Source organism: Piliocolobus tephrosceles, chromosome X (genome assembly GCF_002776525.5).
Source record: "Piliocolobus tephrosceles isolate RC106 chromosome X, ASM277652v3, whole genome shotgun sequence".
NCBI lineage: Eukaryota > Metazoa > Chordata > Mammalia > Primates > Cercopithecidae > Piliocolobus > Piliocolobus tephrosceles.
In genome coordinates, this window is record NC_045455.1 from 68,560,502 (window position 1) to 68,582,597 (window position 22,096).

The 22,096-nt window shown below is 43.0% G+C and overlaps 1 protein-coding gene and 1 pseudogene across 13 annotated transcripts in view; both read left to right on the plus strand.

Annotated features, from left to right (window-relative positions):
* RCBTB2 (RCC1 and BTB domain containing protein 2) overlaps window positions 1–22,096 on the plus strand; it is a 45,391-nt gene that overhangs the window by 14,854 nt on the left and 8,441 nt on the right. For all 12 annotated transcript variants that reach the window (XR_002725408.3, XM_023187300.1, XM_023187297.1 and 9 more), the window contains 9 exons: window positions 3,691–3,846; window positions 4,076–4,226; window positions 6,502–6,668; window positions 7,220–7,378; window positions 7,517–7,624; window positions 8,964–9,106; window positions 16,807–16,997; window positions 17,850–17,976; window positions 19,943–20,082. Coding sequence is in view for 11 of the 12 variants with exons in the window: in XM_023187300.1 (XP_023043068.1) it covers window positions 3,691–3,846; window positions 4,076–4,226; window positions 6,502–6,668; window positions 7,220–7,378; window positions 7,517–7,624; window positions 8,964–9,106; window positions 16,807–16,997; window positions 17,850–17,976; window positions 19,943–20,082 (1,342 nt within the window). In the remaining variant the exon portion in view is untranslated. The remainder of the gene's footprint in view (window positions 1–3,690; window positions 3,847–4,075; window positions 4,227–6,501; window positions 6,669–7,219; window positions 7,379–7,516; window positions 7,625–8,963; window positions 9,107–16,806; window positions 16,998–17,849; window positions 17,977–19,942; window positions 20,083–22,096) is intronic.
* Window positions 10,580–16,800, plus strand: LOC111523017 (annotated as a pseudogene). The gene has a single exon (XR_002725409.1). The product of XR_002725409.1 is annotated as an uncharacterized LOC111523017 (transcript).

Sequence of the window (22,096 nt, forward strand, 5' to 3'; positions counted from 1 at the left end):
TGATTCTAGACATCCAGAAAACCACTTGATTTAATAGCACAGCAGGATGAAATACAAAACTCTGCTTGCAAGGGAAAAATGAAATAGTCATTGTGTCTTTCCATCTGTGCTGTTCGTGGAAGACAGCCCACAGTAGGCATTATTGCCTGTTCCTTCCCTGCAAATGCAAGCAAACACTAGGTCTACCAGCAGTATCACAGTTTATGTCAACTTTTTACCCAGCAATCGGGTGATATGTGGAAAGAACTCTGGGCTTTAATCTGGCTCGTCCACTGAGAAGCTAGTGATCTTGGAAGATTACTTAGTCTCCCTGTGCCCCAGTTTCCCCACAGGTAACATGAAGATAATAATATCTATGTCCTACAATTGTTGTGAAGATGAGAAATAAGATATAAACATTGTTAGATTATTAATACATCTACATTAAATACTTGTTCCACTTCCACTTCCTAAACCTTGTTCTTTTGGAAATTTACAGGCTTAAAATAGGAAAAAACTTAAAAATGAAGACCTCCTAGAAAATGAGATTTCTTCATGATGTTGGATGGTGGGGTAATTTAAAGTAGAAACTTAACTAAAAACTAATGTAACAAAATTCCATCCTTAGCTCTATCGTGGCCTTGGGCAAGTTGCTCTTTTTTCAGTAAACCAGGTGTCACAGAGAAGAAATAAAAATTTTAAATAAAGATTCTTGGATTCCTAGATTAATGTCACATCACCATAGAACACTGTGTGTTCCTAAAATATATATATATAATAAAATTGGGGACATAGTTTTATACTTGCATATAACTGTAACCTCTTACATATGTGAAACTTTTTTTTTGAATTCCAAATTCCAAATTAAGGTTGTCCTGTAGGGAATGCCTGTGGATTTAGATATACCTCTAATGTATATATATATATAAAAAAATATATATATATCCTACCTCTAATATATATATAACATATTATATATATATATATATTTTTTTTTTTTTTGCAAAGTACTCTGTAACTAAAATAAATGCAGAAACAGTAAGCACTGTTTCAAAAGTGAATGGGAGAACCAACTGTTGGTGTTGCCTAAAAGATAACAGGTGTTTTTCCTAGGGCAAGGTCTTGTGATCCAAGTGGCCCGTGAGGGAACGTGACTGGATTTGGCATCAGGAGAGCTTGGCCCTGGTACAGTCTCTGCCGTTAACTCACAGGGCGATGCTGATAGCAGGGACAAGCTGCTTGACTTCTCTGTTAGTTTCTTGGGGCTGCTGTAACAGATGAGTACAATTCAAACAACAGCAATGTCTTTTCTCACAGTTCTGGAGGCTAGAAGTCTGAAATCAAGGCATCATCAGGGCAATGCTCCCTCAGTATCTCTCAGGAGGAATCTTCTCAGCTTCTGGTGGTGGCCCCCAGCCATCCTTGCTGCTCCTTGACTTCCAGATATATCACTGCAGTCCCTGTCTCTGTTGTCACCTGGCCTTTTTCCCTGTGTGTCACTGTGTGCCCTCTTGTCTTCTTATAAAGACATTAGTCATTGGACGTAGGGCCCACTCTAATCCACTGTGACTCCATCTTAACTCATTACATCTGCAAAGACCCTATTTTCAAACAAAGTCACCTTCTGAGGTTCCAGGTGGATCTGGACTTCGAGGGGAAACCATTCAACCCACTGCAGCTCCTCTCTGGGGTTTCTTCGGGTTTCTCGGAAAATTACCTTTTGAGTTCTGTTTAGCCACAGCATTCAATAGTGCCACAAAGATTATTCAGAAAAGATAGAAACCTGAAAACAAAGCTTTATTTACAAGAAAAAAGCTGGTGGCTCTGCTTATTTTTGCTCTAGGTCCAGTGGCCATTGGGACAGCTGCTCCATGCATCTTAGCTTCCCTTTACTGACTGCAGACTTCACTTTGGCCATAAGTTAATACTGTTGGCCGTGATCAGAAGGAAACTTAAAAGTTTGAGAACTTAGTAACAAAGTTGTGTTTGATGATATGGCTCAGGTGGAGTAGAAATGGAGAGCTCTGGAACCAGGAGCAGGGATTTGGGGCCCAGTTTTCGGAATGGCTTCCCCGTGAAGGAGTTACAGAGGATGGGATGGAAAGGAGGGCTGTGAATCCAGAAATGAGTCATAGCCATTCAAACATTTACTTGTTCATTTCACCAACACAAAGGTATGTATTACATTGTTAGCTCCATTCAAGGGATGGATGACATGGTGGTAAAAGACTCGGTCTCTGTCCCCCTGAAGTATACTCAGGAGTCTGTGAAGGTGGCCCCAGAGAAATTCATGGTAATGAGGACAGGGGAGGCTTGCTAAGTTAGTAGTGTGGACTTGAGAAGAGCAGAGTTGCTGACTTGTGCTCTCCTAAGGTGGAAGGGACAAGTAGGTGTTCAGTTCTGTAGAAGGTAAGTGGATAGTCCACTCAGTTGTACACTGGAACACATTCCTGGTAAGGTTGATTTAATAACTGATGGTAAAGAGAGGCCTTAGAAAATCTTTGCTGCTTTAAATCATGTGTAAGTTTGTTAATGTTGTGGGAAATAGCAGACATGCCATTTGATAGACATATTGGCTATTTATGTATCTTATTATAACCTTCAAAATGTTGGCAAGTTGAAAAGTATATCAATAAAAATGCCTCCAAAGTAGCAAATAGGTAAAACTCTTTCAAACAAATTTATAACATGCTCTTTTAGGAGTGCAGGTGCTCGTGATCTTAATGTATGCTATTAGGGGGTTAATTGTGACCCTGCAACATTTATGTGTTGAAGTCCTAACAGCCAGTACCTCACAGTGCAACTTATTTGGAAATGGGGTCAGTGGAGATGTAGTTAGTTAAGATGAGGTCATTAGGGTGGACCTTAATCCAATATAATTGGTGTCCTTATGAAAAGGAGAAATTTAGATGCAGAGATATGCAGGGCATGGGGGGAGGTGATGTGAACAGACATAGGGAGAAGACAGCCATCCACAAGCTGAGAAGTGCAGCCTGGAAGGAGATCCTTCCCTCACAGCCCTCAAAAGGAGCTAGCTAGCTGAGAGCTTGAGTTTGGACCTCCAGTTTCCAGAACCATAACACAGTGAATTTCTGTTGGTTAAGCCACCTCGCTTGTCACTACTTTGTTACGGCTGCCTTAGCAAACAAGTACACGTGTTTTCTGGGTGTTTCTTCCTGCCAACCCCCAAACTTGCTTGAGGGATGAGGAAATCCACCAATTCCTCAAACTGAAGGCCAGGTAAAGCTTGCCCATGAACTAAAACTTCGGACCATTTCCTTGGTGTCACTGTCAGCATTGTTCTTTACTAAGCATTGTTCTTGACTTAGGCGGCAGATGACATGGCAGCTCTCTCTCTCTCTCTCTCTCTCTCTCTCTCTCTCTTGCTTTTACAACCAGCCTAGTTTCCACAGCTACATTTAAGACATAGCCAATATTTAAAGTATCTGCTGAACATTCAGTTCCCAGAAGCCCAGCTTTGGATGACTCCTGTGTCCTTGAGGACAATGAGTAGGGGAGACCTGGTTCCACCTGGGCCTCCGGTGCTTGGTGGCTGTGAGCCGCCCAGAAGCAGCTGGCAGAGGCAATCCCTGCAGCTGCGAGAGGCCTCTCGGAAACATGCAGTGTGTTTGCCCTCTTCTACAGAACTGAAGGGGCAGAGAAAATTCACTTTTTAATTTGTCGTTTCAACATATATTTTTTCCTTTTCAGCCAGTACAGGCTACTCTGTCATCTTTGAAGATGTTAGATGTGGGAAAGTGGCCAATTTTTTCCCTTTGTTCTGAGGAAGAACTACAGTTAATTCGTCAGGCTTGTGTCTTTGGCAGTGCTGGCAATGAAGTTTTATACACTACAGTAAATGATGAGGTAATTTTGAAGAAAATAATTCAGCTACTCACATTTTTAGAAATAGATTTGCCAAATTGAAGATCTTGGGGGAACTAAGGAATAAAAGGTTTTAAAAAAAGCATGGAAATTAGATTTTATTTATTATATAAAGAAGCAGTTCGCTTAAGGAAGATGATGCCTGTTTGGATGTAATTTATAGGTTTGTTAGAAATAGAACTGCTTGAACTAACAGTGGTTTTTCCCATAGATTTTTGTGCTTGGCACAAACTGTTGTGGCTGTTTGGGGTTAGGTGACGTCCAGAGCACCATTGAACCTCGGAGACTGGATTCTTTAAGCGGCAAAAAAATAGCCAGCTTCAGCTATGGGAGTGGTCCACATATTGTCCTTGCAACAACAGGTAACCTAGGAACCCCATGTAGAATTTCAGCTTTATTTGTCAGCTGCGCTTGAGAACATTGTTTAATTGGTTGAGAGTTGCTGGTTCTTCCTGTGAAATTGACTGTGTTTTGGATACCATGAAACATGAATGTATCTGAATGCCAGCATAAGGTAATGTGGCAGATGGAATCTAGTAATCATTGCATTTTAGATGTATGAATGACAATGCTATAAGCCCAGTAAATACTGCCGAACTCACTGTGGACTTTGGCAAGTCTGTCTGAACTTTGAATTCCTGATCTATGAATTGAAAGACTAAACCTTGTGTCCAGCATCCCCCCGCCAACTCGTAGCATTCTGTGATTCTTACACTAAACAGTGACTGATGGCTGTAGTTGGCATTAGTAGTAGGGATTAGCCACTTCATAAGGGATTGAGTAGAAAAATTCCTTTCTCTGGGTGAAGCAAGGAGGAAGAAAGAAAGAAAATAAATAAAATTTCTTCCCAAAAGGTTGTAACCATGGATTTGTAGTTTAATTTACATCAAGACTGAATGGTACAAGAAATCTCAACCCTTGAATTTATTCAAGTCACTGGATGGCAAGTGCCTTCAGGGCATAATAGATGTTAATGCAGATCTTTTCTAGGGGAAGGCACCTTTATCCTAGGCCTGAGAGAATTAACTGAAATAATTGTTCAATGGCAATAGCACATAGTCAAGAGAGAACCAGATATACAGTAGTCTCCCCTTAGCCATGGTTTTACTTTCTCAGGTTTCAGTTACCTGCAGTTGACTGTGGTCTGAAAGTGTAAATGTAAAATTTCCAAAATAAACAATTCATAAGTTTTAAATTGTGTGCCATTCTGAGTAGGGTGATATTTCACCATCTTGCTCCATCCCACCTGGGACATGAAACATCCCTTTGTCCAGCGTCTCTGCTGTAGACACTCCCACCCGTTAGTTACTCAGCAGCTGTCTTAGTTATTAGATTGACTGTCTTGGTTTCATAGTGCTTGTGATCAAGTCACCCGTATTTTACTTAATAATAGCCCTAAAGTGCAAGAGTAGTGATGCTTGCAATTTGGATATGCCAAGGAGAAACCATACAGTTCTTGCTTTAAATGAAAAATGGAGAGTTTTCATGCTGAGGTTGTTAAGATTTATGGTAAGAACAAATCTTCTGTCTGTGACATTGTGAACAGTACATTTTGTAGTTGTTCTATTTCATTATTAGTTATTGTTGTTAATCTCTTACTATGCCTAACTTACAAATGAAACTTTATTATAAGTATATATGTATAGGGAAAATCATAGTATATACAGGTTCAGTACGAGAGTCTTAGAATGTATCTCCTGCAGATAAGGGGGGCTTGCTATGCAAGGAAACAAGGTACCATGAATGGGAACCAGAAGAAACAACAGACAGCAAGAACTGATTACTGAATATCAGGCATTAAAATTATCAGACACCAATTATAAGACAGCTATATTTATTGTTTGAAAAAATTAAAATGAACTTGAAGATAATCTGCAGGGATTAGAGAAGATTTGAAAAGATCCAAATGAGCAATATGATTATCAAATGAAAATTCAGTGGACAAATTTTGTAGCAGTTTGAACACAGCAAATTAGTAAAATTAGTAAACTGGAAGATAGATCAGAAGTCATTATTCAGAATATAGCACAAAGAGACAACATGCTGGAAAATACAGATGAAATGAGTACATACTGTATGATTCCATTTATTTAAATTTCAAAAACAGGAAAATCTAAAAATTTACATGCAAGATGCATACATGAGGGCCTTTCAGGGGGTGATTATAAGGTTACATTTCTTTAGTAGTGCATGACTGTACATACATGTTTTATGAACTTTTCTGTGTATTATGCTATGTAATAAATAATAACAAAGACTTTTAAAAATCAACTTGGTGATTATTTTAAAGATAAGGAAATTAAGACCCAGGGGAGTTAAGTGGCCTTATAATCTTTTGACTTCATTCTAATGTTGTTGCTGTTACTCCCAGCAGCCTTTTCTCTGCTATTTATTAAAAACTTATTTTCCAGTTATTATAACTGTGTGCATTTAAGTTTCACCTTATTGCTTTGAGGTAGAACGCAGTTTATACTTTCCAGATAGATTCTTTTGTAGAATGACTTTGGTGGGATGGGGAAGTTGATTAGTTTTTTGCACCTGAATTTTTAGATTTCATTTGTGGAAGCTGTGCTACATATATTTTCGTATAATGAAGTAGATGTCATAAAAGCTGGTTGTCTTTCTTTTTATTTTCAGAAGGAGAAGTCTTTACCTGGGGTCATAATGCTTATAGCCAGCTGGGCAATGGGACAACTAATCACGGTTTAGTGCCCTGTCAAATCTCTACTAATTTGTCAAACAAACAAGTCATTGAAGTTGCCTGTGGGTCTTACCATTCTTTGGTGCTAACATCTGATGGAGAGGTGAGAATAGTCAGCATAAAGCTCATTGATTTTTTTCAATAAGATTATGTAGACTTCTATAGTAGTCCTGGAAATACAGTCATTTGATTAAAATAACCTCCCTCAAATTCAGCCTTATTTTTGGTAGCAATTCACAGTCAGGGTATTGATGTTGTGACATTTATCTGTACGTAGTAAGGTCTTCCATAATTGCAAAATTTAAAAGGAGGCGTTGTTGCTTCTCTGTTGCTGTCGTAAAGAGGTTATTTGCAATAAGAAAAATCCCCAAATGCTGGAAAAGATGGCTAGGGCAAAGTAGATACTTTTGTGTTACGTGTTATTTAATAGTAATTATTACTGTTCATATAGATAACACCAATAACCTAATTTTATAAAATCATGTACATTGTGTAAGAATGAATTTTGTAAACACTTCTCTGCTTGTGTTGTAAGGATTTATAGATCTGAAGCACTTTGAGAGGGAAGACTCGGTGCCACAAGTACATGTCAGTGTCCAGTTGAGACACTTTATAAATTAATGTGTTTCATTTACTGATCTTTCCTTTAAACAGGTATTTGCCTGGGGTTATAATAACTCTGGGCAGGTAGGATCTGGATCAACAGTTAATCAGCCAATCCCTCGAAGAGTCACTGGCTGCCTGCAGAATAAAGTAGTTGTGACCATAGCATGTGGGCAGATGTGCTGCATGGCGGTAGTGGACACGGGGGAGGTAAGGAAGTTATTTTACATCTTGCTTAAAAACCCTGTTTGCCACATCAGTCTCATTCTAGTATGGTATGTCCCACATAACAGACAACTTGCTGGCTGTTTATCTCTTGAGAGGATTGAGGGTGTCATTTTCTCTCAGGTCTATGTCTGGGGTTACAATGGAAACGGGCAGCTCGGACTTGGCAGCAGTGGCAACCAGCCAACCCCTTGCAGAGTGGCAGCTTTGCAAGGCATCCGTGTCCAGCGGGTACGTCCACTGTCAGTTTGTGTGCGTGTATTTTTAAGTCTTCACTGGGAAAGATATCAATATATTAAAAACATAGATTTCTTGGCAGGATGAAAAGTTTAGCTGCTTGGATGTCTTCATTAAAATAAAGGTTAAATCTCTTTTTCCTTGAATTAAATTGCAGCTGTTCAGAAAATTTCTGTTCCAGGGCACTGTCACATACCTTTTGGAATATAAATTGTTATAAGCTTTCATGAGGAAGCTTTGGCAGGGTGTACAAGAGCCTTAAAAGCCTTTATATCCTGGCCGGGCACGGTGGCTCAAGCCTGTAATCCCAGCACTTTGGGAGGCCAAGACGGGTGGATCACAAGGTCAGGAGATCGAGACCATCCTGGCTAACACGGTGAAACCCCGTCTCTACTAAAAAATACAAAAAATTAGCCAGGCGAGGTGGCGGTCGCCTGTAGTCCCAGCTGCTCGGGAGGCTGACGCAGGAGAATGGCGTGAACCCGGGAGGCGGAGCTTGCAGTGAGCTGAGATCCGGCCACAGCACTCCAGCCTGGGCAGCAGAGCGAGACTCAGTCTCAAAAAAAAAAAAAAAAACAACAACAACAAAAAAAACGCCTTTATATCCTTTGACCTGTAGTTCTACTCCTAGGGAATTTCCCTGAGGAACCAGCAATTCCTGTAACTCTCTTACAGAATTAGTTCAGAAGATATATATATATATATATAACTTTAATAAAAAACAATAGGTGTAACAGAATTTACTAATCAAATCATAAGTTAATGATTAGATAAATTATGCCAAGTGTATAGGCTGGAGATGATGTATACAAAGAATTTTCAATAATATGGGAAACTGCTATGTGTAATGTCTAATAAAATGAAGCAAGATACAGAACTGCTTATACAATATGGTCAGTAAAAAAAATGCTGTAGGTACATATCTTTGTGTGTATATAGAAATAGAAAAAAAAAGCCTCTGATCTTCAGAGAACTTTTATATTTATATTTTTCTTTACTTTTCAAATTGAACCTGGTTTACTTTTATAATCAAAAAAGAAAATAATTATTTAAAAAATACAAGTGTCGTTTCTGACATTCCACTCATACCCCTTGATTTCTGTGAGCATTAAAGCTCCAGTGAACCAGGGCAGGTGCTCACGCCAGGGGACTCATGGCAGTCTTACTGCAGTTCTGGCCCACATGTTCTGGAAGGATGTTGGTTACCTTAATACTTGCCTCTACAGGTAGGCTGCCTCTTTCTTTTTTTCATTTTTGTTTCTTAACCTACTTTGCGGAAGCAGTGAAATAATTACTTCTGTTTGCAGTCCTGAGTGGATTTTTTTCCTTCCAGGTCGCCTGTGGCTACGCACACACATTAGTATTAACAGATGAAGGCCAAGTGTATGCTTGGGGCGCCAATTCTTATGGGCAGTTGGGCACTGGCAATAAAAGCAACCAGTCCTATCCTACTCCCGTCACTGTGGAAAAGGACAGGTAACATGGCCATTTTCACAGTCCCCACACTGGTCTTTGGTGATTGTGGTTAAACAGGACTTAGACGTAGATAGAGTGTTGGGGACTGTACTGCTAGTGTTAGAATATTATTTAATAAGAGTATTTATTCCTTTATAAAAATTGGCTTTGGAATTGTTAGGGAGGTTGATTGTATGTTAAATATGCTATTTTTACTTACCCATGTTTCCTCTATATCTCCAACAGTTAGTCTAAGCAAACTGCAATGACAAAACTTGCAACAGGTACTCTGTTACTCTTCTCCCTTACAAATCACCCTTTTGCCCTCCTCCTTTCCCTGTTTTACATTCTTAAGGTGATGTCGATAACATTTGAGGTCGCTCTTCCCTGCTTAGGAGAAGGTACCTTGCATGGGGTATAAAGCTGGTCACTCAGCTACACAGAAAATTTGCCAGTTGAAAAGGATAGGGTTATTTCATCACTTTTAACTCCTAAGCTGTCACTATGAGGAAGAGTAAAATGGTTAGGAAATTAAGATTTAGTTTTGTGCACTTGTTTGCAAGGTTGTGTTACGTAATTAGCACATCCAGAATTAGTTTCCATGTTATTCTGATATTTTTGAAAGCTTTTAGAATTTCTCAAGCGTGGTCAGATCGCTGCCTTTTCGCTTTTCATTTCTTAACAGTAGTATAGAGCAAAAACGTTTCATTATCTTTTCTTTTAAACCAGGGTTGCAGTCATCGTAGAAATGAATGCTGCTATTTTTACTGCATATATCTTTATTACATTTGATTTTAAAAGAAATATATAGACAAACAGATTAGCTCGAACTTATATGCAGTTCTCTAATTTTCTGTTGGAATACTTAACAATGAAAATGAGGAACGAAATTGCCATTTTTCAGCTGCCTCCATTTTCATTTGAGTATTGTGAACTTGGCTGACTTTCTGTAACCTATGTTTTAAAAGTTTTATTTAACCAATTTAACATAGGTTATTTTAATAGGTTAAATAAAACTTTTTTCAACAAAAACCTTAAAATTTAAGACCCCTGGCCCCTTCACAATAGCGGGGAGGGACAATAATGGAGGCAGGAGGTGGTTCAGGCAGATGCCTGCAACTGTTCATTCACACATCTTGTAAGGTAGCTTAGAGCTTCTCAGGAGAGAAGGGACAGTCCTGAGGCTTTGAATAACCACAAAAGTACCTCGGTTGATAGGGACACTTAATATTTAAACTGAGAAAACAGAGTTAAAGGATCAAATAAAGATGGCATGAAATAAAAACGATGGATTTGTATGGCCTGTTTTTTTTTTTTTTTTTTTTTTTTTTTTTTTTTGAGTCACAGTCTCCCTGTTCTCCAGGGTAGAGTACAGTGGTGCAATCACAGTTCATGTAGTCTTGACTTCCCAAGCTCAGGTGATCCTCCCACCTCAGCCTCCGGAGTAGCTGGGACTACAGGAGTGTGCCACTATGCCTAGCTAATTTTTTTGTGTGTATTTTTGTAGGGCCAGGGTTTTGCCACGTTGCCCAGGCTGGTAGCTCCTGGGCTCAAGCAATCCTCTTGCCTTGGCCTCCCAAAGTGCTGGGATTACAGATGTGAGCCACCAGCCCATTACTTTTTATGGTGCTCCCACACTTACCCAAAACTTCAGCACGTCCGTCCCTGGTCTCACAGAGTCTGCCATCATTGCCCACCAGTGACTTGCTGCATTGCACTGTTGGTCCCTGATCCAGAATGATCGCCCAAGGCCTCTGACTCATGTTTTTACTGGGGCAGATGGATTGTGGGGCATCAAGGTGGGAGAAAGACAAAGCAGCAGAGAAGCAGGTAATGGGAATGGAAGCTGTGTGAGTGCCAAGTTGCTTAACTGGATGTTGGGAGTTACCTATTGCATTTCTGTCTTTCTTAAACTGCAGTTATTTTTGAATTATAATTTGGCTATAAAGATCATGGATGGGCTAGGCACTCACGCCTGTAATCCCAGCACTTTGGGAGGCCGAGGTGGGCGGATCACCTGAGGTCAGGAGTTTAAGACCAGCCTGGCCAACATGTAAAACCCTGTCTGTACTAAAAATACAAAAATTCGTTGGGCGTGGTGGTGCATACCTGTAATCCCAGCTGCTTGGGAGTCTGAGGCACGAGAATCCCTTGACCGTGGAAAGCGGAGGTTGCAGTGAGATCATGACGCTGCACTCTAGCCCGGGCAGTAGAGTGAGACTCTGTCTCCAAAAAAAAAAAAAAAAAAAAAAAAAAAATGATGGATGAATGTTTTAAACGAGATGTTCCTGATTTTCTCAGTTTTCTGTACTTGCATTTCAAGTGGTGATTTCTGAACCTGCACAATTTCAACCAGGCACTCAATCACAGGCGTATTGCAAGGGAGGGGTTTATAGGTCTGTGCTGGGACTTGTTCTGCACTTCTCCACCCTTTCCAGGAATGGAAGGTCAAGTATATGTTGTAACTTATCCCTCAGGATCCCGGGAGCCTTACTTCTGACTCTTCTGGGGCCCATTACAGGAAAGCCTGACTAATTAGGAACTGGATTGAGTATGGGGTGGGGTGGGGTTCAGTGCTTAGTTATCTGTTCACAGAAGTGGGAAGGAGAAATCTGTCTACTTTGTTTTCTTTGCTGAAACAACCATCCAAGGAAATCTTTTAAAATCTTTCCCAGAAAAAGATTTTATTTATGATGGAGAATACTGATTATTTGTCAGCAATTTATGTTTACATAAAAATACATTTAATGATTAAAATGATTGCCTTCTCCTAATCCAGTCATTCCCAATCTTTCTGAAGTTTCAGTACCTTGGCCACAGATTGACCAATGTTTGTATCTTTGTTCTTAACGTTTCCTAACAGCATATTTTAAACTAAACTGATGTAAAGCTATCTTTTCCTTGAATTTCTGAGAATTCTTCGACTTCTGAGGTAGTTGGTATAATACTTGGGCTCTTACAAAACCAGGATTGGGAATCCCTGCTGTGGATCTGTCATCTTTGCCGTTTCTTCTCCAATATTCTTATCCCTCACAGATGACCTTTCACCCCTCCTCGAGGTTTTCTGGTTTCTGTTCTTTCTCACTCTGCTTTTTCATTTCTAGTACTTCATATCCAATAAGCTCAGTGGTTGTAGTGGATCATTCCCTTGAGGTGACACAAAACCTGTTTATTATCAACATGTAGTGATTTTTTTTTTCCCATTAAGATTGGCTACGAAATAAAGTGTGAAATATGCCAGACATCCTGACAGTAAAGGTTAGCTCAGTTGCTAGTCATTGTCTGTTGCACGTCTGACTGGAAAATTGGAACGTCAGCATTTGCTGCTTGGTATGAGTCCAGTTTAAAAACCAATGATGAATTAGGCAGTGGCAGGGTTCCTTGGCAGTTGCTTGGATCACAAGCCTAGACTTGAAGGTACCCTCTAAACTTTCTCCACTCTCATTCCTGTAGCAGCCACTGCAGCCAACCAAATCCGCGCCCCACCCCTGACTTCCCACGTGGAGCCGAGTGTGCCAGGTATACGTCACAAGGCCATGCCCGGGGTCAGGCAGCATCATGTGGCCTTCCCCGATCCACCCTTTGGCTCTGTCTGTCCCAGCCCTTCTCTAGAAAGTAGTGTCCCACTTCAGGTCACCAGCTGCTCTAGGAGCAGAGGCTGCACCCTTTCATGGACACTAATAACAAATAACAAATATCTCAGAAGGGAACATAGGAACTGCATTATTTGGCTTTTCTGATGTTGGGCAGATCAGTGAAGGATGCTGTTGTGCTCCAGTCACTGACATTTTTCATAGAACGTTACCCCAGAGTACACAGAAATGATTCCAAAAAATGTGGAAGTCTTTGCCTAGTAAGTCACTGCAGCAGTGCTGAAATCTGAAGAAAGGAAGAGCAGTTCATGAATGCTCATCTCCACGTTATTCATTGGGCCGTCCTAACCTCCCTGCTCCCAGAGAATACCAGATGGCTTTACAATTGAGGTGGTTCAAACGCAGAAGGCCCTTTTTCCTTTTATTAATTGCTCAGTTATCCGAACATTGGCCCCCACACCTGCCACCTGGCCAGCGCGGCTTCTGCCTCCCTCAGCACTGCCAGGTGGGGGTTTTCTTAGACTCATCCTCTGGACCACCTTCAACTCCTCTCCCTCCCTCTGCATTAACATCCAGGCCACCCTCATTAGTCTTTGGCAACCTAGCTTGGGCTGGCCTCCCCAGCCAGCCTTCCAGACTGTTCTTTCTCTCCCTTGCAGCCTGTCTTGCACACCACTGTGACCAGGTCCGTCTTTCTGAGAATACCATTTCCTCACATCATGGCCCTGTTTACAAAGCTGTTTCCCATTTGCCTATCACATCAGATCAAATCAGAACTCTTCGGCTCTGGATTGAAGCCGACGCCACTGTTCCTGGCAAGCCTCGTTGCCCTTCGATCCCGGCGTTGGCCTCCGTCCCTGTCAGGCCTCGCACGATGCTGCTCTCTGGCGTCCTGCCATCTCCAGCTCTGCCTGCACGTTGCTCCTGCATTTCTCTCCACCTCATAAGACTCTTATTCCACGGCTCTGGCCAGTCCAAAGCACACATGGCCCAGTTAGCTCCCTTTTACTTGAAATGTTCCCTGAGGAGCCCCTAGGTATTTTTCTTGACTCACCAGAGACTTGTGGTCAGGGCCACACTGATGTCATTTGGGAATTATTTGCAAAGTCACAGCTCTGGACTTCTCTCTCCAGCTAAATCATGAGTTTCTCAGCTAAATCACAGGCCCACAGTTCCTGCTGCAGCTGGTAAACACTTGCAGTCACGGAAGGAAGCCTTTTTCGGTTCTCAGCTCTGCCAAGGAACTTATTTCATGTACACGAAACCACAAACTGTCAGAGGATTGCTGCCTGTATCCTGTTCCCCCTCATCTTTTTTTTCTTTAAAAAGATGGTAAAGCTGATTATAAGAATTTAAGTAACATGGCCTTAGAACTACACTCTGACTCTGAGCCCTGTGTCCTGCCCACAGCACCAGGCCACGAAGACGTACCACGTCACTACCCTCACATTTGCTTGTAACTTAGGAGGCTTGCTAATAAAATCGATGGTAACAGTGGATGTACTTCTCTTTTAGTACGTTTATTCTATTTCCTTCTCCCATTTTCTTTATTTGTTGAAAAGAATGTGCTGATTGAGAAGCCAATATTATTAACCATTTTCCCCATCTGTCACGGTTCTTTTGCACAGCACTGGATTAGGCCGGGGGACTGGCCTAACTCTGCAAATATCAGGAAGAAGATTCTTCTAGGGAAAGTCTTACTAATCTGAGTTGATCACTAGAAATACATGGTCTCTACCTAAAGGACGCTTTGTCACTTAAAATGCCGAGTAGTTGTCATAATGTAAAGACACCTCCATTGTCATGCAACCATTTGCACCTAGACATTGTGCCTGGTTGGCACTTCACATTTTATCATTGGATTCTTACACCAGCCCTCCAATGTGATGAAACCAAGGCTCCTAGGTGCTAAGTGACATTCCCCTAGTCATGCAGCCTAGTGGTAAAGCGGAGATTCAAATCTAGTTTTTGTTTTCCTTTGAGCTGGAGCTGCAATTAAAAAAAAAAAAAGAAAGAAAGAAAAAACAAACCTAGTTTTGTTTGACTCCAGATCCTGAGCTCTCCACTGTGGGCCATCGTAGCCTCTTTTCCTCTAGTATTTGTGTGTGGTTTTCAAGGGCTAAGAACGATCCTCTAATAAGTCAGTGAAATTGCCACACATGACAACAGCATGTCTCAGCCTCTGAGGCGAGCTGGCACAAGCTCCAGGTTCTGTGATGACACCTCCCTCCTGGTTTGGGGGCAGCTGCCTAAAGGAGGCAGCGTGGGATCATCCTCACCCTTCAGGTGCTAGTCCGTGTCAGTGGGGCCGTACACAACTCTCCTTTGCTCTGTGTTGTTGAGTCTTCCTCAGTCAGTAAAGTGACCCACAGATTATTTTCAGTAAGACACCATGCTGTGTGCTTAGAGAGAATTAAGCCAGTGATTAGGCCTGCCAGAAACTGGTCATCTTGCTGAACAGGTGAAACGGATGCATAAAGAGTAACAGGGCCGGGCTGGAGTGGTGTGGACAGGAAGTGCTGCAGGAGCTCAGGTGAGCGGGAGACCTCAAACTTGCGTTTGAACTGGACCTTACAGGATGGGTAGGGTTTGTAAGGCAGAGAGAAAGAACATTCCTGAACAACCATGGATGAAGACATCGAAGAGCAATGAGAAAGCCCGTTTGTTGAAGCAGGGTGTGTGCACAAAAGTGACTTGAGAGATGGCTGTTCAGAAGTGATGCCAAATCATGGATGGGGTTATGTCTTGTGTCAGGATTTTATCTGAGGGAAGCCGCTGCTCGTGTGAAAGTTCTGATGAGAATGGTGTTCCAGGAGGATGGTTAATCTGCCAGCACTGTGTGAGTTGGGGCAGAAGGGAGAGTCTAAGGCAAGGGAGACCTGGGAGGCTGTTACAGGGGCCAGATGCAGGGTGTGCCTGACCCTCCAGTGGTGGCTGAGGGGAGACATTACAAAGCATCTTTGTTATTTAACTGGATATTCTAAAGAAAATGGTAAATACGGAGGGAGAAGTCAAAGATGACCCTGAAGTTCTGAGCCTGTCTGAGGATGCGGGTACCATTGTCTGCTGTAGCAAAATCAAGATAGGGACTTCCCCTGGGTTAAAAGAGTTTACCCTTTTCCTTTAATCTGTATGGTGGCTTATTCTGATAGAAAAGACATTACTTCCAGATCAACAGTGTTTTTCCATTAAGAAGTGTTCCGAGGCCAGTTACAGTGGCTCACACCTGTAATCCCAGCACTTTGGGAGGCCAAGGTGGGTGGATCACTTGAGCTCAGGAGTTCAAGACCAACCTGGGCAACATGGCAAAACCTGGTCTCTACAAAAATGAGTCAGGTGTGGTGACTTGCACCTGTAGTCCCAGTCACTACGGAGGCTGAGGTAGGAGAATCGCTTGAGGCTGGGAGGCAGAGGTTGCGGTGAGCCAAGATCCGAGATTGTGCCACTGCACTCTAGCCTGGGTGACAGGACTTCTCTGTCTCAAAAAAAAAAAAAAAAAAAAAAAATGTTCCAAGAACTACCTCCTCATCAATCATGAACTTAGAGCAGTAGGGCGTATCACATGGTAATCCTAGAAAATTGCTCTCCTGGGTTCCAGGTCATACAGTCCAGTGTGGTAGAACTACTGAATTTACTGTGTGCAATAGGAGTTGGAATAGCGTGCTAGAAATCGGTGAGGTCTTCATTAAAATATTTATTTATTGGCCCTCAGTCCAGATGACCCAAATCTTTATTATTTTCTTCAGTAAGTAATGTTTTAGGGGAAAAAATTTAAACCACCCTTTTTTGGTGGGGGGACCGCTACTCTCTCGGGTTATACTTGAATTTCAAAATAGGATGGTGCATATTTTTATAGGCCTACTGGCTAGAAGTGGTACAAACAGATATTCATGAGTTATAAGTGCCACTGAAGTGTGGCTTAAATGTGAATAACGGTTTGGTGCCTGATAATTTAGGAGATGAGGTGTATGAGTCATGTGGTAGTTTTTTTTTTTTTTTTTTTTCTTTTCCTGACCCTTTTTTGTAATTTTATGATGTCCCACATCAGTTAAACCCTGAGTGGGGGAGGATACAACTTGTTTCTGCCCCTGGTGACTGTGCTTATGTGGTGTGTATTTGTGAATTTAGGATTATCGAGATTGCAGCGTGTCACTCCACACACACATCTGCAGCCAAGACGCAGGGTGGACACGTGTACATGTGGGGCCAGTGTCGGGGTCAGTCCGTGATCCTCCCGCACCTCACCCACTTCTCCTGCACCGACGACGTGTTTGCCTGCTTTGCCACTCCCGCCGTCTCGTGGCGCCTTCTCTCCGTGGGTGAGCTAGTCACTGTCCATTTGGGAGATGGCCCGAAAATCTGGGAAAGAACTCAGGGCTCTACTTTGATAATGAGGATTTTGTTAGGTGCACTCTCATAATTTATTTCTCTCTGATGGGCTTCTGCAAAAGGGAACTGATTTTATTTTCTTCAAAGCATCAGAAACCAACACTAGTACTAAACTAGAAGTAATTTTATTTGACTGCTTTTTTTTTTCTCTAAGAGAGAAAGATGGGTCTTGCTCTGTTGCCCAGGCTGGAGAGCAGTGGTGCAATCGTAGCTCACTCTACCCTTGAGCGCCTGGACTCAAGCAATCCTTTTGCCTTAGCCTGTTGAGTAGCTGGGACTATAGGTACCCACTACCACACCTGGCTAATTTAAAGAAACTTTCTGTGGAGGTGGGGTCTCGCTGTCACCCAGGCTGGTCTTAAACCGTGAGCCTCAAGCCATCTTTCTGTCTCCACTGCCACCAAAGTGTTGGGATCACAGGTGTGAGCCATTGTGCCCTGCCCTTATTTGACTGCTTTTTAATTTTACCGAGAAACTGTGTCTTTTACTTTTAGCTAGCATATTTACTCAAATGTTTAAAATTTCATTCAAAATTAGTGATGTGGCTTGGGACTTTTTCTTATTATTTTGCCAGATTTATAAGCTGGTGTGTGTGAGATTTTTATCCTTAATGATTACAGAGATGCATATCTGTCTTCAGGGGAAAAAACCCATTGCTCAGTTGCTCAGTTATTTTGAGGAATTCGTATTTTCATGAGCATCAGTAGAGCAGTGCCATACCCTGGCCTGCATGTTCATTATGTCTGTAGCTAACTCTGGAAGCATTTGCATTATTCTCCTAGAACCGGATGACCACCTCACGGTGGCTGAGTCACTGAAGAGGGAATTTGACAACCCGGACACCGCAGACCTGAAGTTTCTGGTTGATGGAAAGTACATTTATGCACATAAAGTCCTTCTCAAGATTCGGTAAGGGATCATTTATTTTCAGAATTGAGAAAAATAATTCATTCAACAAGTGTATTCTGAGTGTCCAACTCTATTAGGCACCTCAGTAATAAAGAAAAAATGTAAGGCTGTTTTTGCTCTTACAAGCATACAGTGGAACGGGGGGAAATATACGTGAAACAAGAAATAACACAGGTTGTGTGTGGTTCAGGGAATCAGGACCATAGGCGCTCCTTAGGCCTGAAAAGTGGGGTGGTCACCTTGGCAGCAGGGAGCAGCCAGTGCACGCTGCAAATGTGTCCTGTGCTCTGAACACCGTATTGATACTTGGACGTCCATCAGTTACCCTCTCTGCCTGGGAATCAAACTCAGCTCATAATAATCACTTTCTTTAATCACTTGTGGGGTACTTTTAGATGGTTTAAAAAAGAGAAGATCGAGGCCTTTCCAGACCAAAAAGGTCTGTAGTGAGGCTAGCACAGAGATTTTAAAAATCACGTTTGTGAATGTTTGTGAGCAATGAGCTGTGTGCATTTCAAGTGTGCAGTTTGATGGGTGCTGACACATGTCCACGCCGGTGGAACCGCTGCCCCACATCCACATAGAGGACATTCCCCCACCCTTCAGAGACCCCTCATGTCCTAGCCCTGGGTGACCGTGGCTCCTTCTGTCACTGTAGATGAGTTAGCATTTTCTGGAGTGTATTTAGATGGGATGATACAGGATGCATTCGTTTGTGCCTGGCTTCTTTCTCTTACATGATGATTTTGAAATTCTTTATGTTGTTGTGTAATAGCTATTTAAATCCTACCGCAGTGAGTCACAAACTCAACACAGCATTTTAGTCTCAAGTTCCTCTTTGGTAAGATCAAGCTATGCAGCGTTTGTCCACTCTCTCTGCGTCACATCAACCTGCATGAAGGAAGTGGGGTGGATTAGTTTGCTGTAACAAAGTACTAGAGGCTGGGTGGTTTAAGCAACATAAAGTTCTGGAGGCTGGAAGTTCCAGATCAAAAGTGTCAGCCAGATGGGTTTCTTCTGAGGCTGTGAGCGAGAATCTGTTCCTGCCTCTTCCTGGCTGCTGGGGGTTTGCTGACATTCTTTGGCCTTCCTTGGCATGTGGCTGCTTAACTCCAGTCAGCATGTGGCATTCTGTCTGTGACCAAATTTCCCCCCACCTTTTTTTTTGTTAGATGGCAGAGTCTTGCTCTATTGCCCAGGCTGGAGTGCAATGGCATGATCTCAGCTCACTGCAACCTCCGCCTCCCAGGTTCAAGTGATTCTCCTGCCTCAGCCTCCTGAGTAGCTGGGATTACAGGCGCGCGCCACCACGCCTGGCTAATGTTTGTATTTTTGGTAGAGATGGGGTTTCACCATATTGGTCAGGCTGGTCTCAAACTCCTGACCTCGTGATCTACCCACTGGCCTTCCAAAGTGCCGGTATTACAGGCGTGAGCCACCGCACCCAGCCCAGATTTCCCCTTTTTATAAGGATGCCAGTCACATTGGATTAGGGCCACCCTGGTGACCTTCTTACAACTTGGTTACCTCTTTAAAGGCTCTCTCTCCCAGTGAGGTCGCATTTTGAGGTATTGGCCATTAGGACTTCAACATAGGAATTTTTAGAGGACATCATTCAACCCATGATGGAGTGAGGAAACAGAATTACTTAGATTTTATAAAAATAAACCCACTGCTTTCTCTAAATGCTGACAGTGGTTGTGGTGTGAGAGGGATGCCAGGGAGTCCAGCTCTGTCCCCATTAGCACGGCCATTGGGGCTGCTTCCCGGGCCACCCGTGGCAGCAGGTTTGCATGTACGGCCTTACCGAATAAATGATTGTTTGAAAACCCAGGCCAGCAAAGAAAGTGAGGAGCCACAGCAGGCACGTGCCAGCGTGCACCTTCGAGAGAAGGACGTGCTCCTCACAGAGGCCGTCTGTCCTGGCCGGGAAGCTAGGACCTGACATGCTGCTTTCTTCCTTCAGATGTGAGCATTTTCGTTCGTCGTTGGAAGATAACGAGGATGATATTGTAGAAATGAGTGAATTTTCATATCCTGTTTACCGGGCCTTCCTGGAATACCTGTACACAGACAGCATCAGCCTTTCTCCTGAGGAGGCAGTAGGTAATTGCCAAAGACTTCCGAAAACTTGGCAAAATGTTGAGGAACTGACAAGGTGGTTTCTATAGAACCTAAAAGAAAGTTGCTGTGAGGGTAATTATAGAAGTATTTCTTTTTGTGTGTGTTGAATCCAAACACATTTCCCTTGTTACTACTTTATGCAAAGGTTGACTGGACAGATAAGAGAGAGAAGGATCAAATCATCACCACTGTGGAGCACTGCAGGCAGCAGCATGGAGGAAGGGCCGGAGACCGAGGGCCACGCAGCAGATCCCAGTGTCTCCACCAGCAGGGCCCGGGAATTCCACTTATTTCAGACTGTGGGCCCGAGTCAATCAAGTCTGTGCCAGGCGGCTTAGGAGCTGGGAAAGTGGGCATTTCCAGACGGCCGGAGCTCAGCTAACAATTCTGTGGTTTCAGTAGAAAGGAAGAATGGATGTGAGAGAGAGAGAGTGTGTGTGTTGGGGTAGGGGTTGGGAGAGAGGCAGCTAGCGGCTTCTGCCACAGGAGAGATGTGATCTGTGTTTAAAACATCAGTTATTATATTGGTTCAGGTGAGAGATGATGGTCTCCTGGGTTGGGGTTGTATAGCAGTGGAAGTGTGGAAAGAGATCAGATTCTAGATAATATTTTTAAGAGGTTGCTGATGGGATTTGTTGATAGATGGGATGAGAGGTGTGAGTTGAGAGAGAAGGATGGCTCCACTGAGGTACTTGGCCTGGGTAGCTGCCTTAGTGGAAGTCCTATTCACTGAGGTGAGGAAGATGGAGAACAACAGGCTTGCTCTGGACTTTGAAAGTCAAAGGAGTTTGAGCTTCCCGTTAGATACCCAAGCGGTCATATTTGTTTGAGACCGAGTTTCACTCTTGCTGCCCGGGCTAGAGTGCAATGGCACCATCTCGGCTCACCGCAACCTCCGCCTCCCGGGTTCAAGTGATTCTCCTGCCTCAGCCTCCTGAGTAGCTGGGATTACAGGCATGTGCCACCATGCCTGGCTAATTTTGTATTTTTAGTAGAGAAAGGGTTTCTCCATGTTGGCCAGGCTGATCTCGAACTCCCGACCTCAGGTGATCCACCCGCCTTGGCCTCCCAAAGTGCTGGGATTACAGGCGTGAGCCACTGCGCCTGGCCCCAAGTGGCAGTTTTTTATAGGCCCACCCCTAACATTTGCAGGGCTCTGGCCAAGACTCTAAATGGAGACCTATGTTCCATATGGCTAAAAATTTAAAGTTATATGTCAAGCTAATGAACTTCAAATAAAATATGTGCAATCCTCACTCCTTGAAAAATGTAATTTCATTAAGAACTGAAAGGACAGGTTTCAGTTTTAGTTGGCATTTAGAGTTGCTGGACTCCTTGGAGTTCTGTGCCAGAACCCAGTGGCACAGGCAGGACAGACCCCTCCTCCGGCAGAAGGGTGTGTGAGCACCCTAGCTTGCATTCCACGCTCTATCCACCCCCAACCCAGGTTACCCTTTTGGGCCAGGGGATCTGCACATTGGTGGTGGGGTCTAAGGGAGGAAATACCCACACATGTGGCCTCAGGGCCAATTATGCAGCGGTCCCAGGTTCCCAGGTACCCAAAGTATGGTCTAGAAGTGGGCATGTGGCTCCTTGGCCACCCTGTGCTGAGGGTGTGCGTGGAGGAGGTGCAGAGCCGGCGCTTGGGGCAGAGTCCTCTCCTAGGGCAGTGCCGCTTGCAGGTGCGAGTCTGAAGCTTGGGGCCAAAAACAATGAAGCCATTCACAACTCTCAAGATCTCAGTGTCCTCCAGTGGGCTATCGGCTTTCCTCTGTAACTGATAGTATTTGTTATTAAAAAAGCAAATTTCCAACCAAAGTCTACCACATGCACAAGATTTATTAGCAGGCAGACACAAAAACAATTAATATTGTAAAATAGATGAAATCCCAGCTCTCTATACTTCATATACTCTATTAAGCACCTTGCATGAAAAGTTAGCTTGAGGTGGACATGACAGTATTCTAGTAGCCGGATTCAGCTAACCTTTTGATCC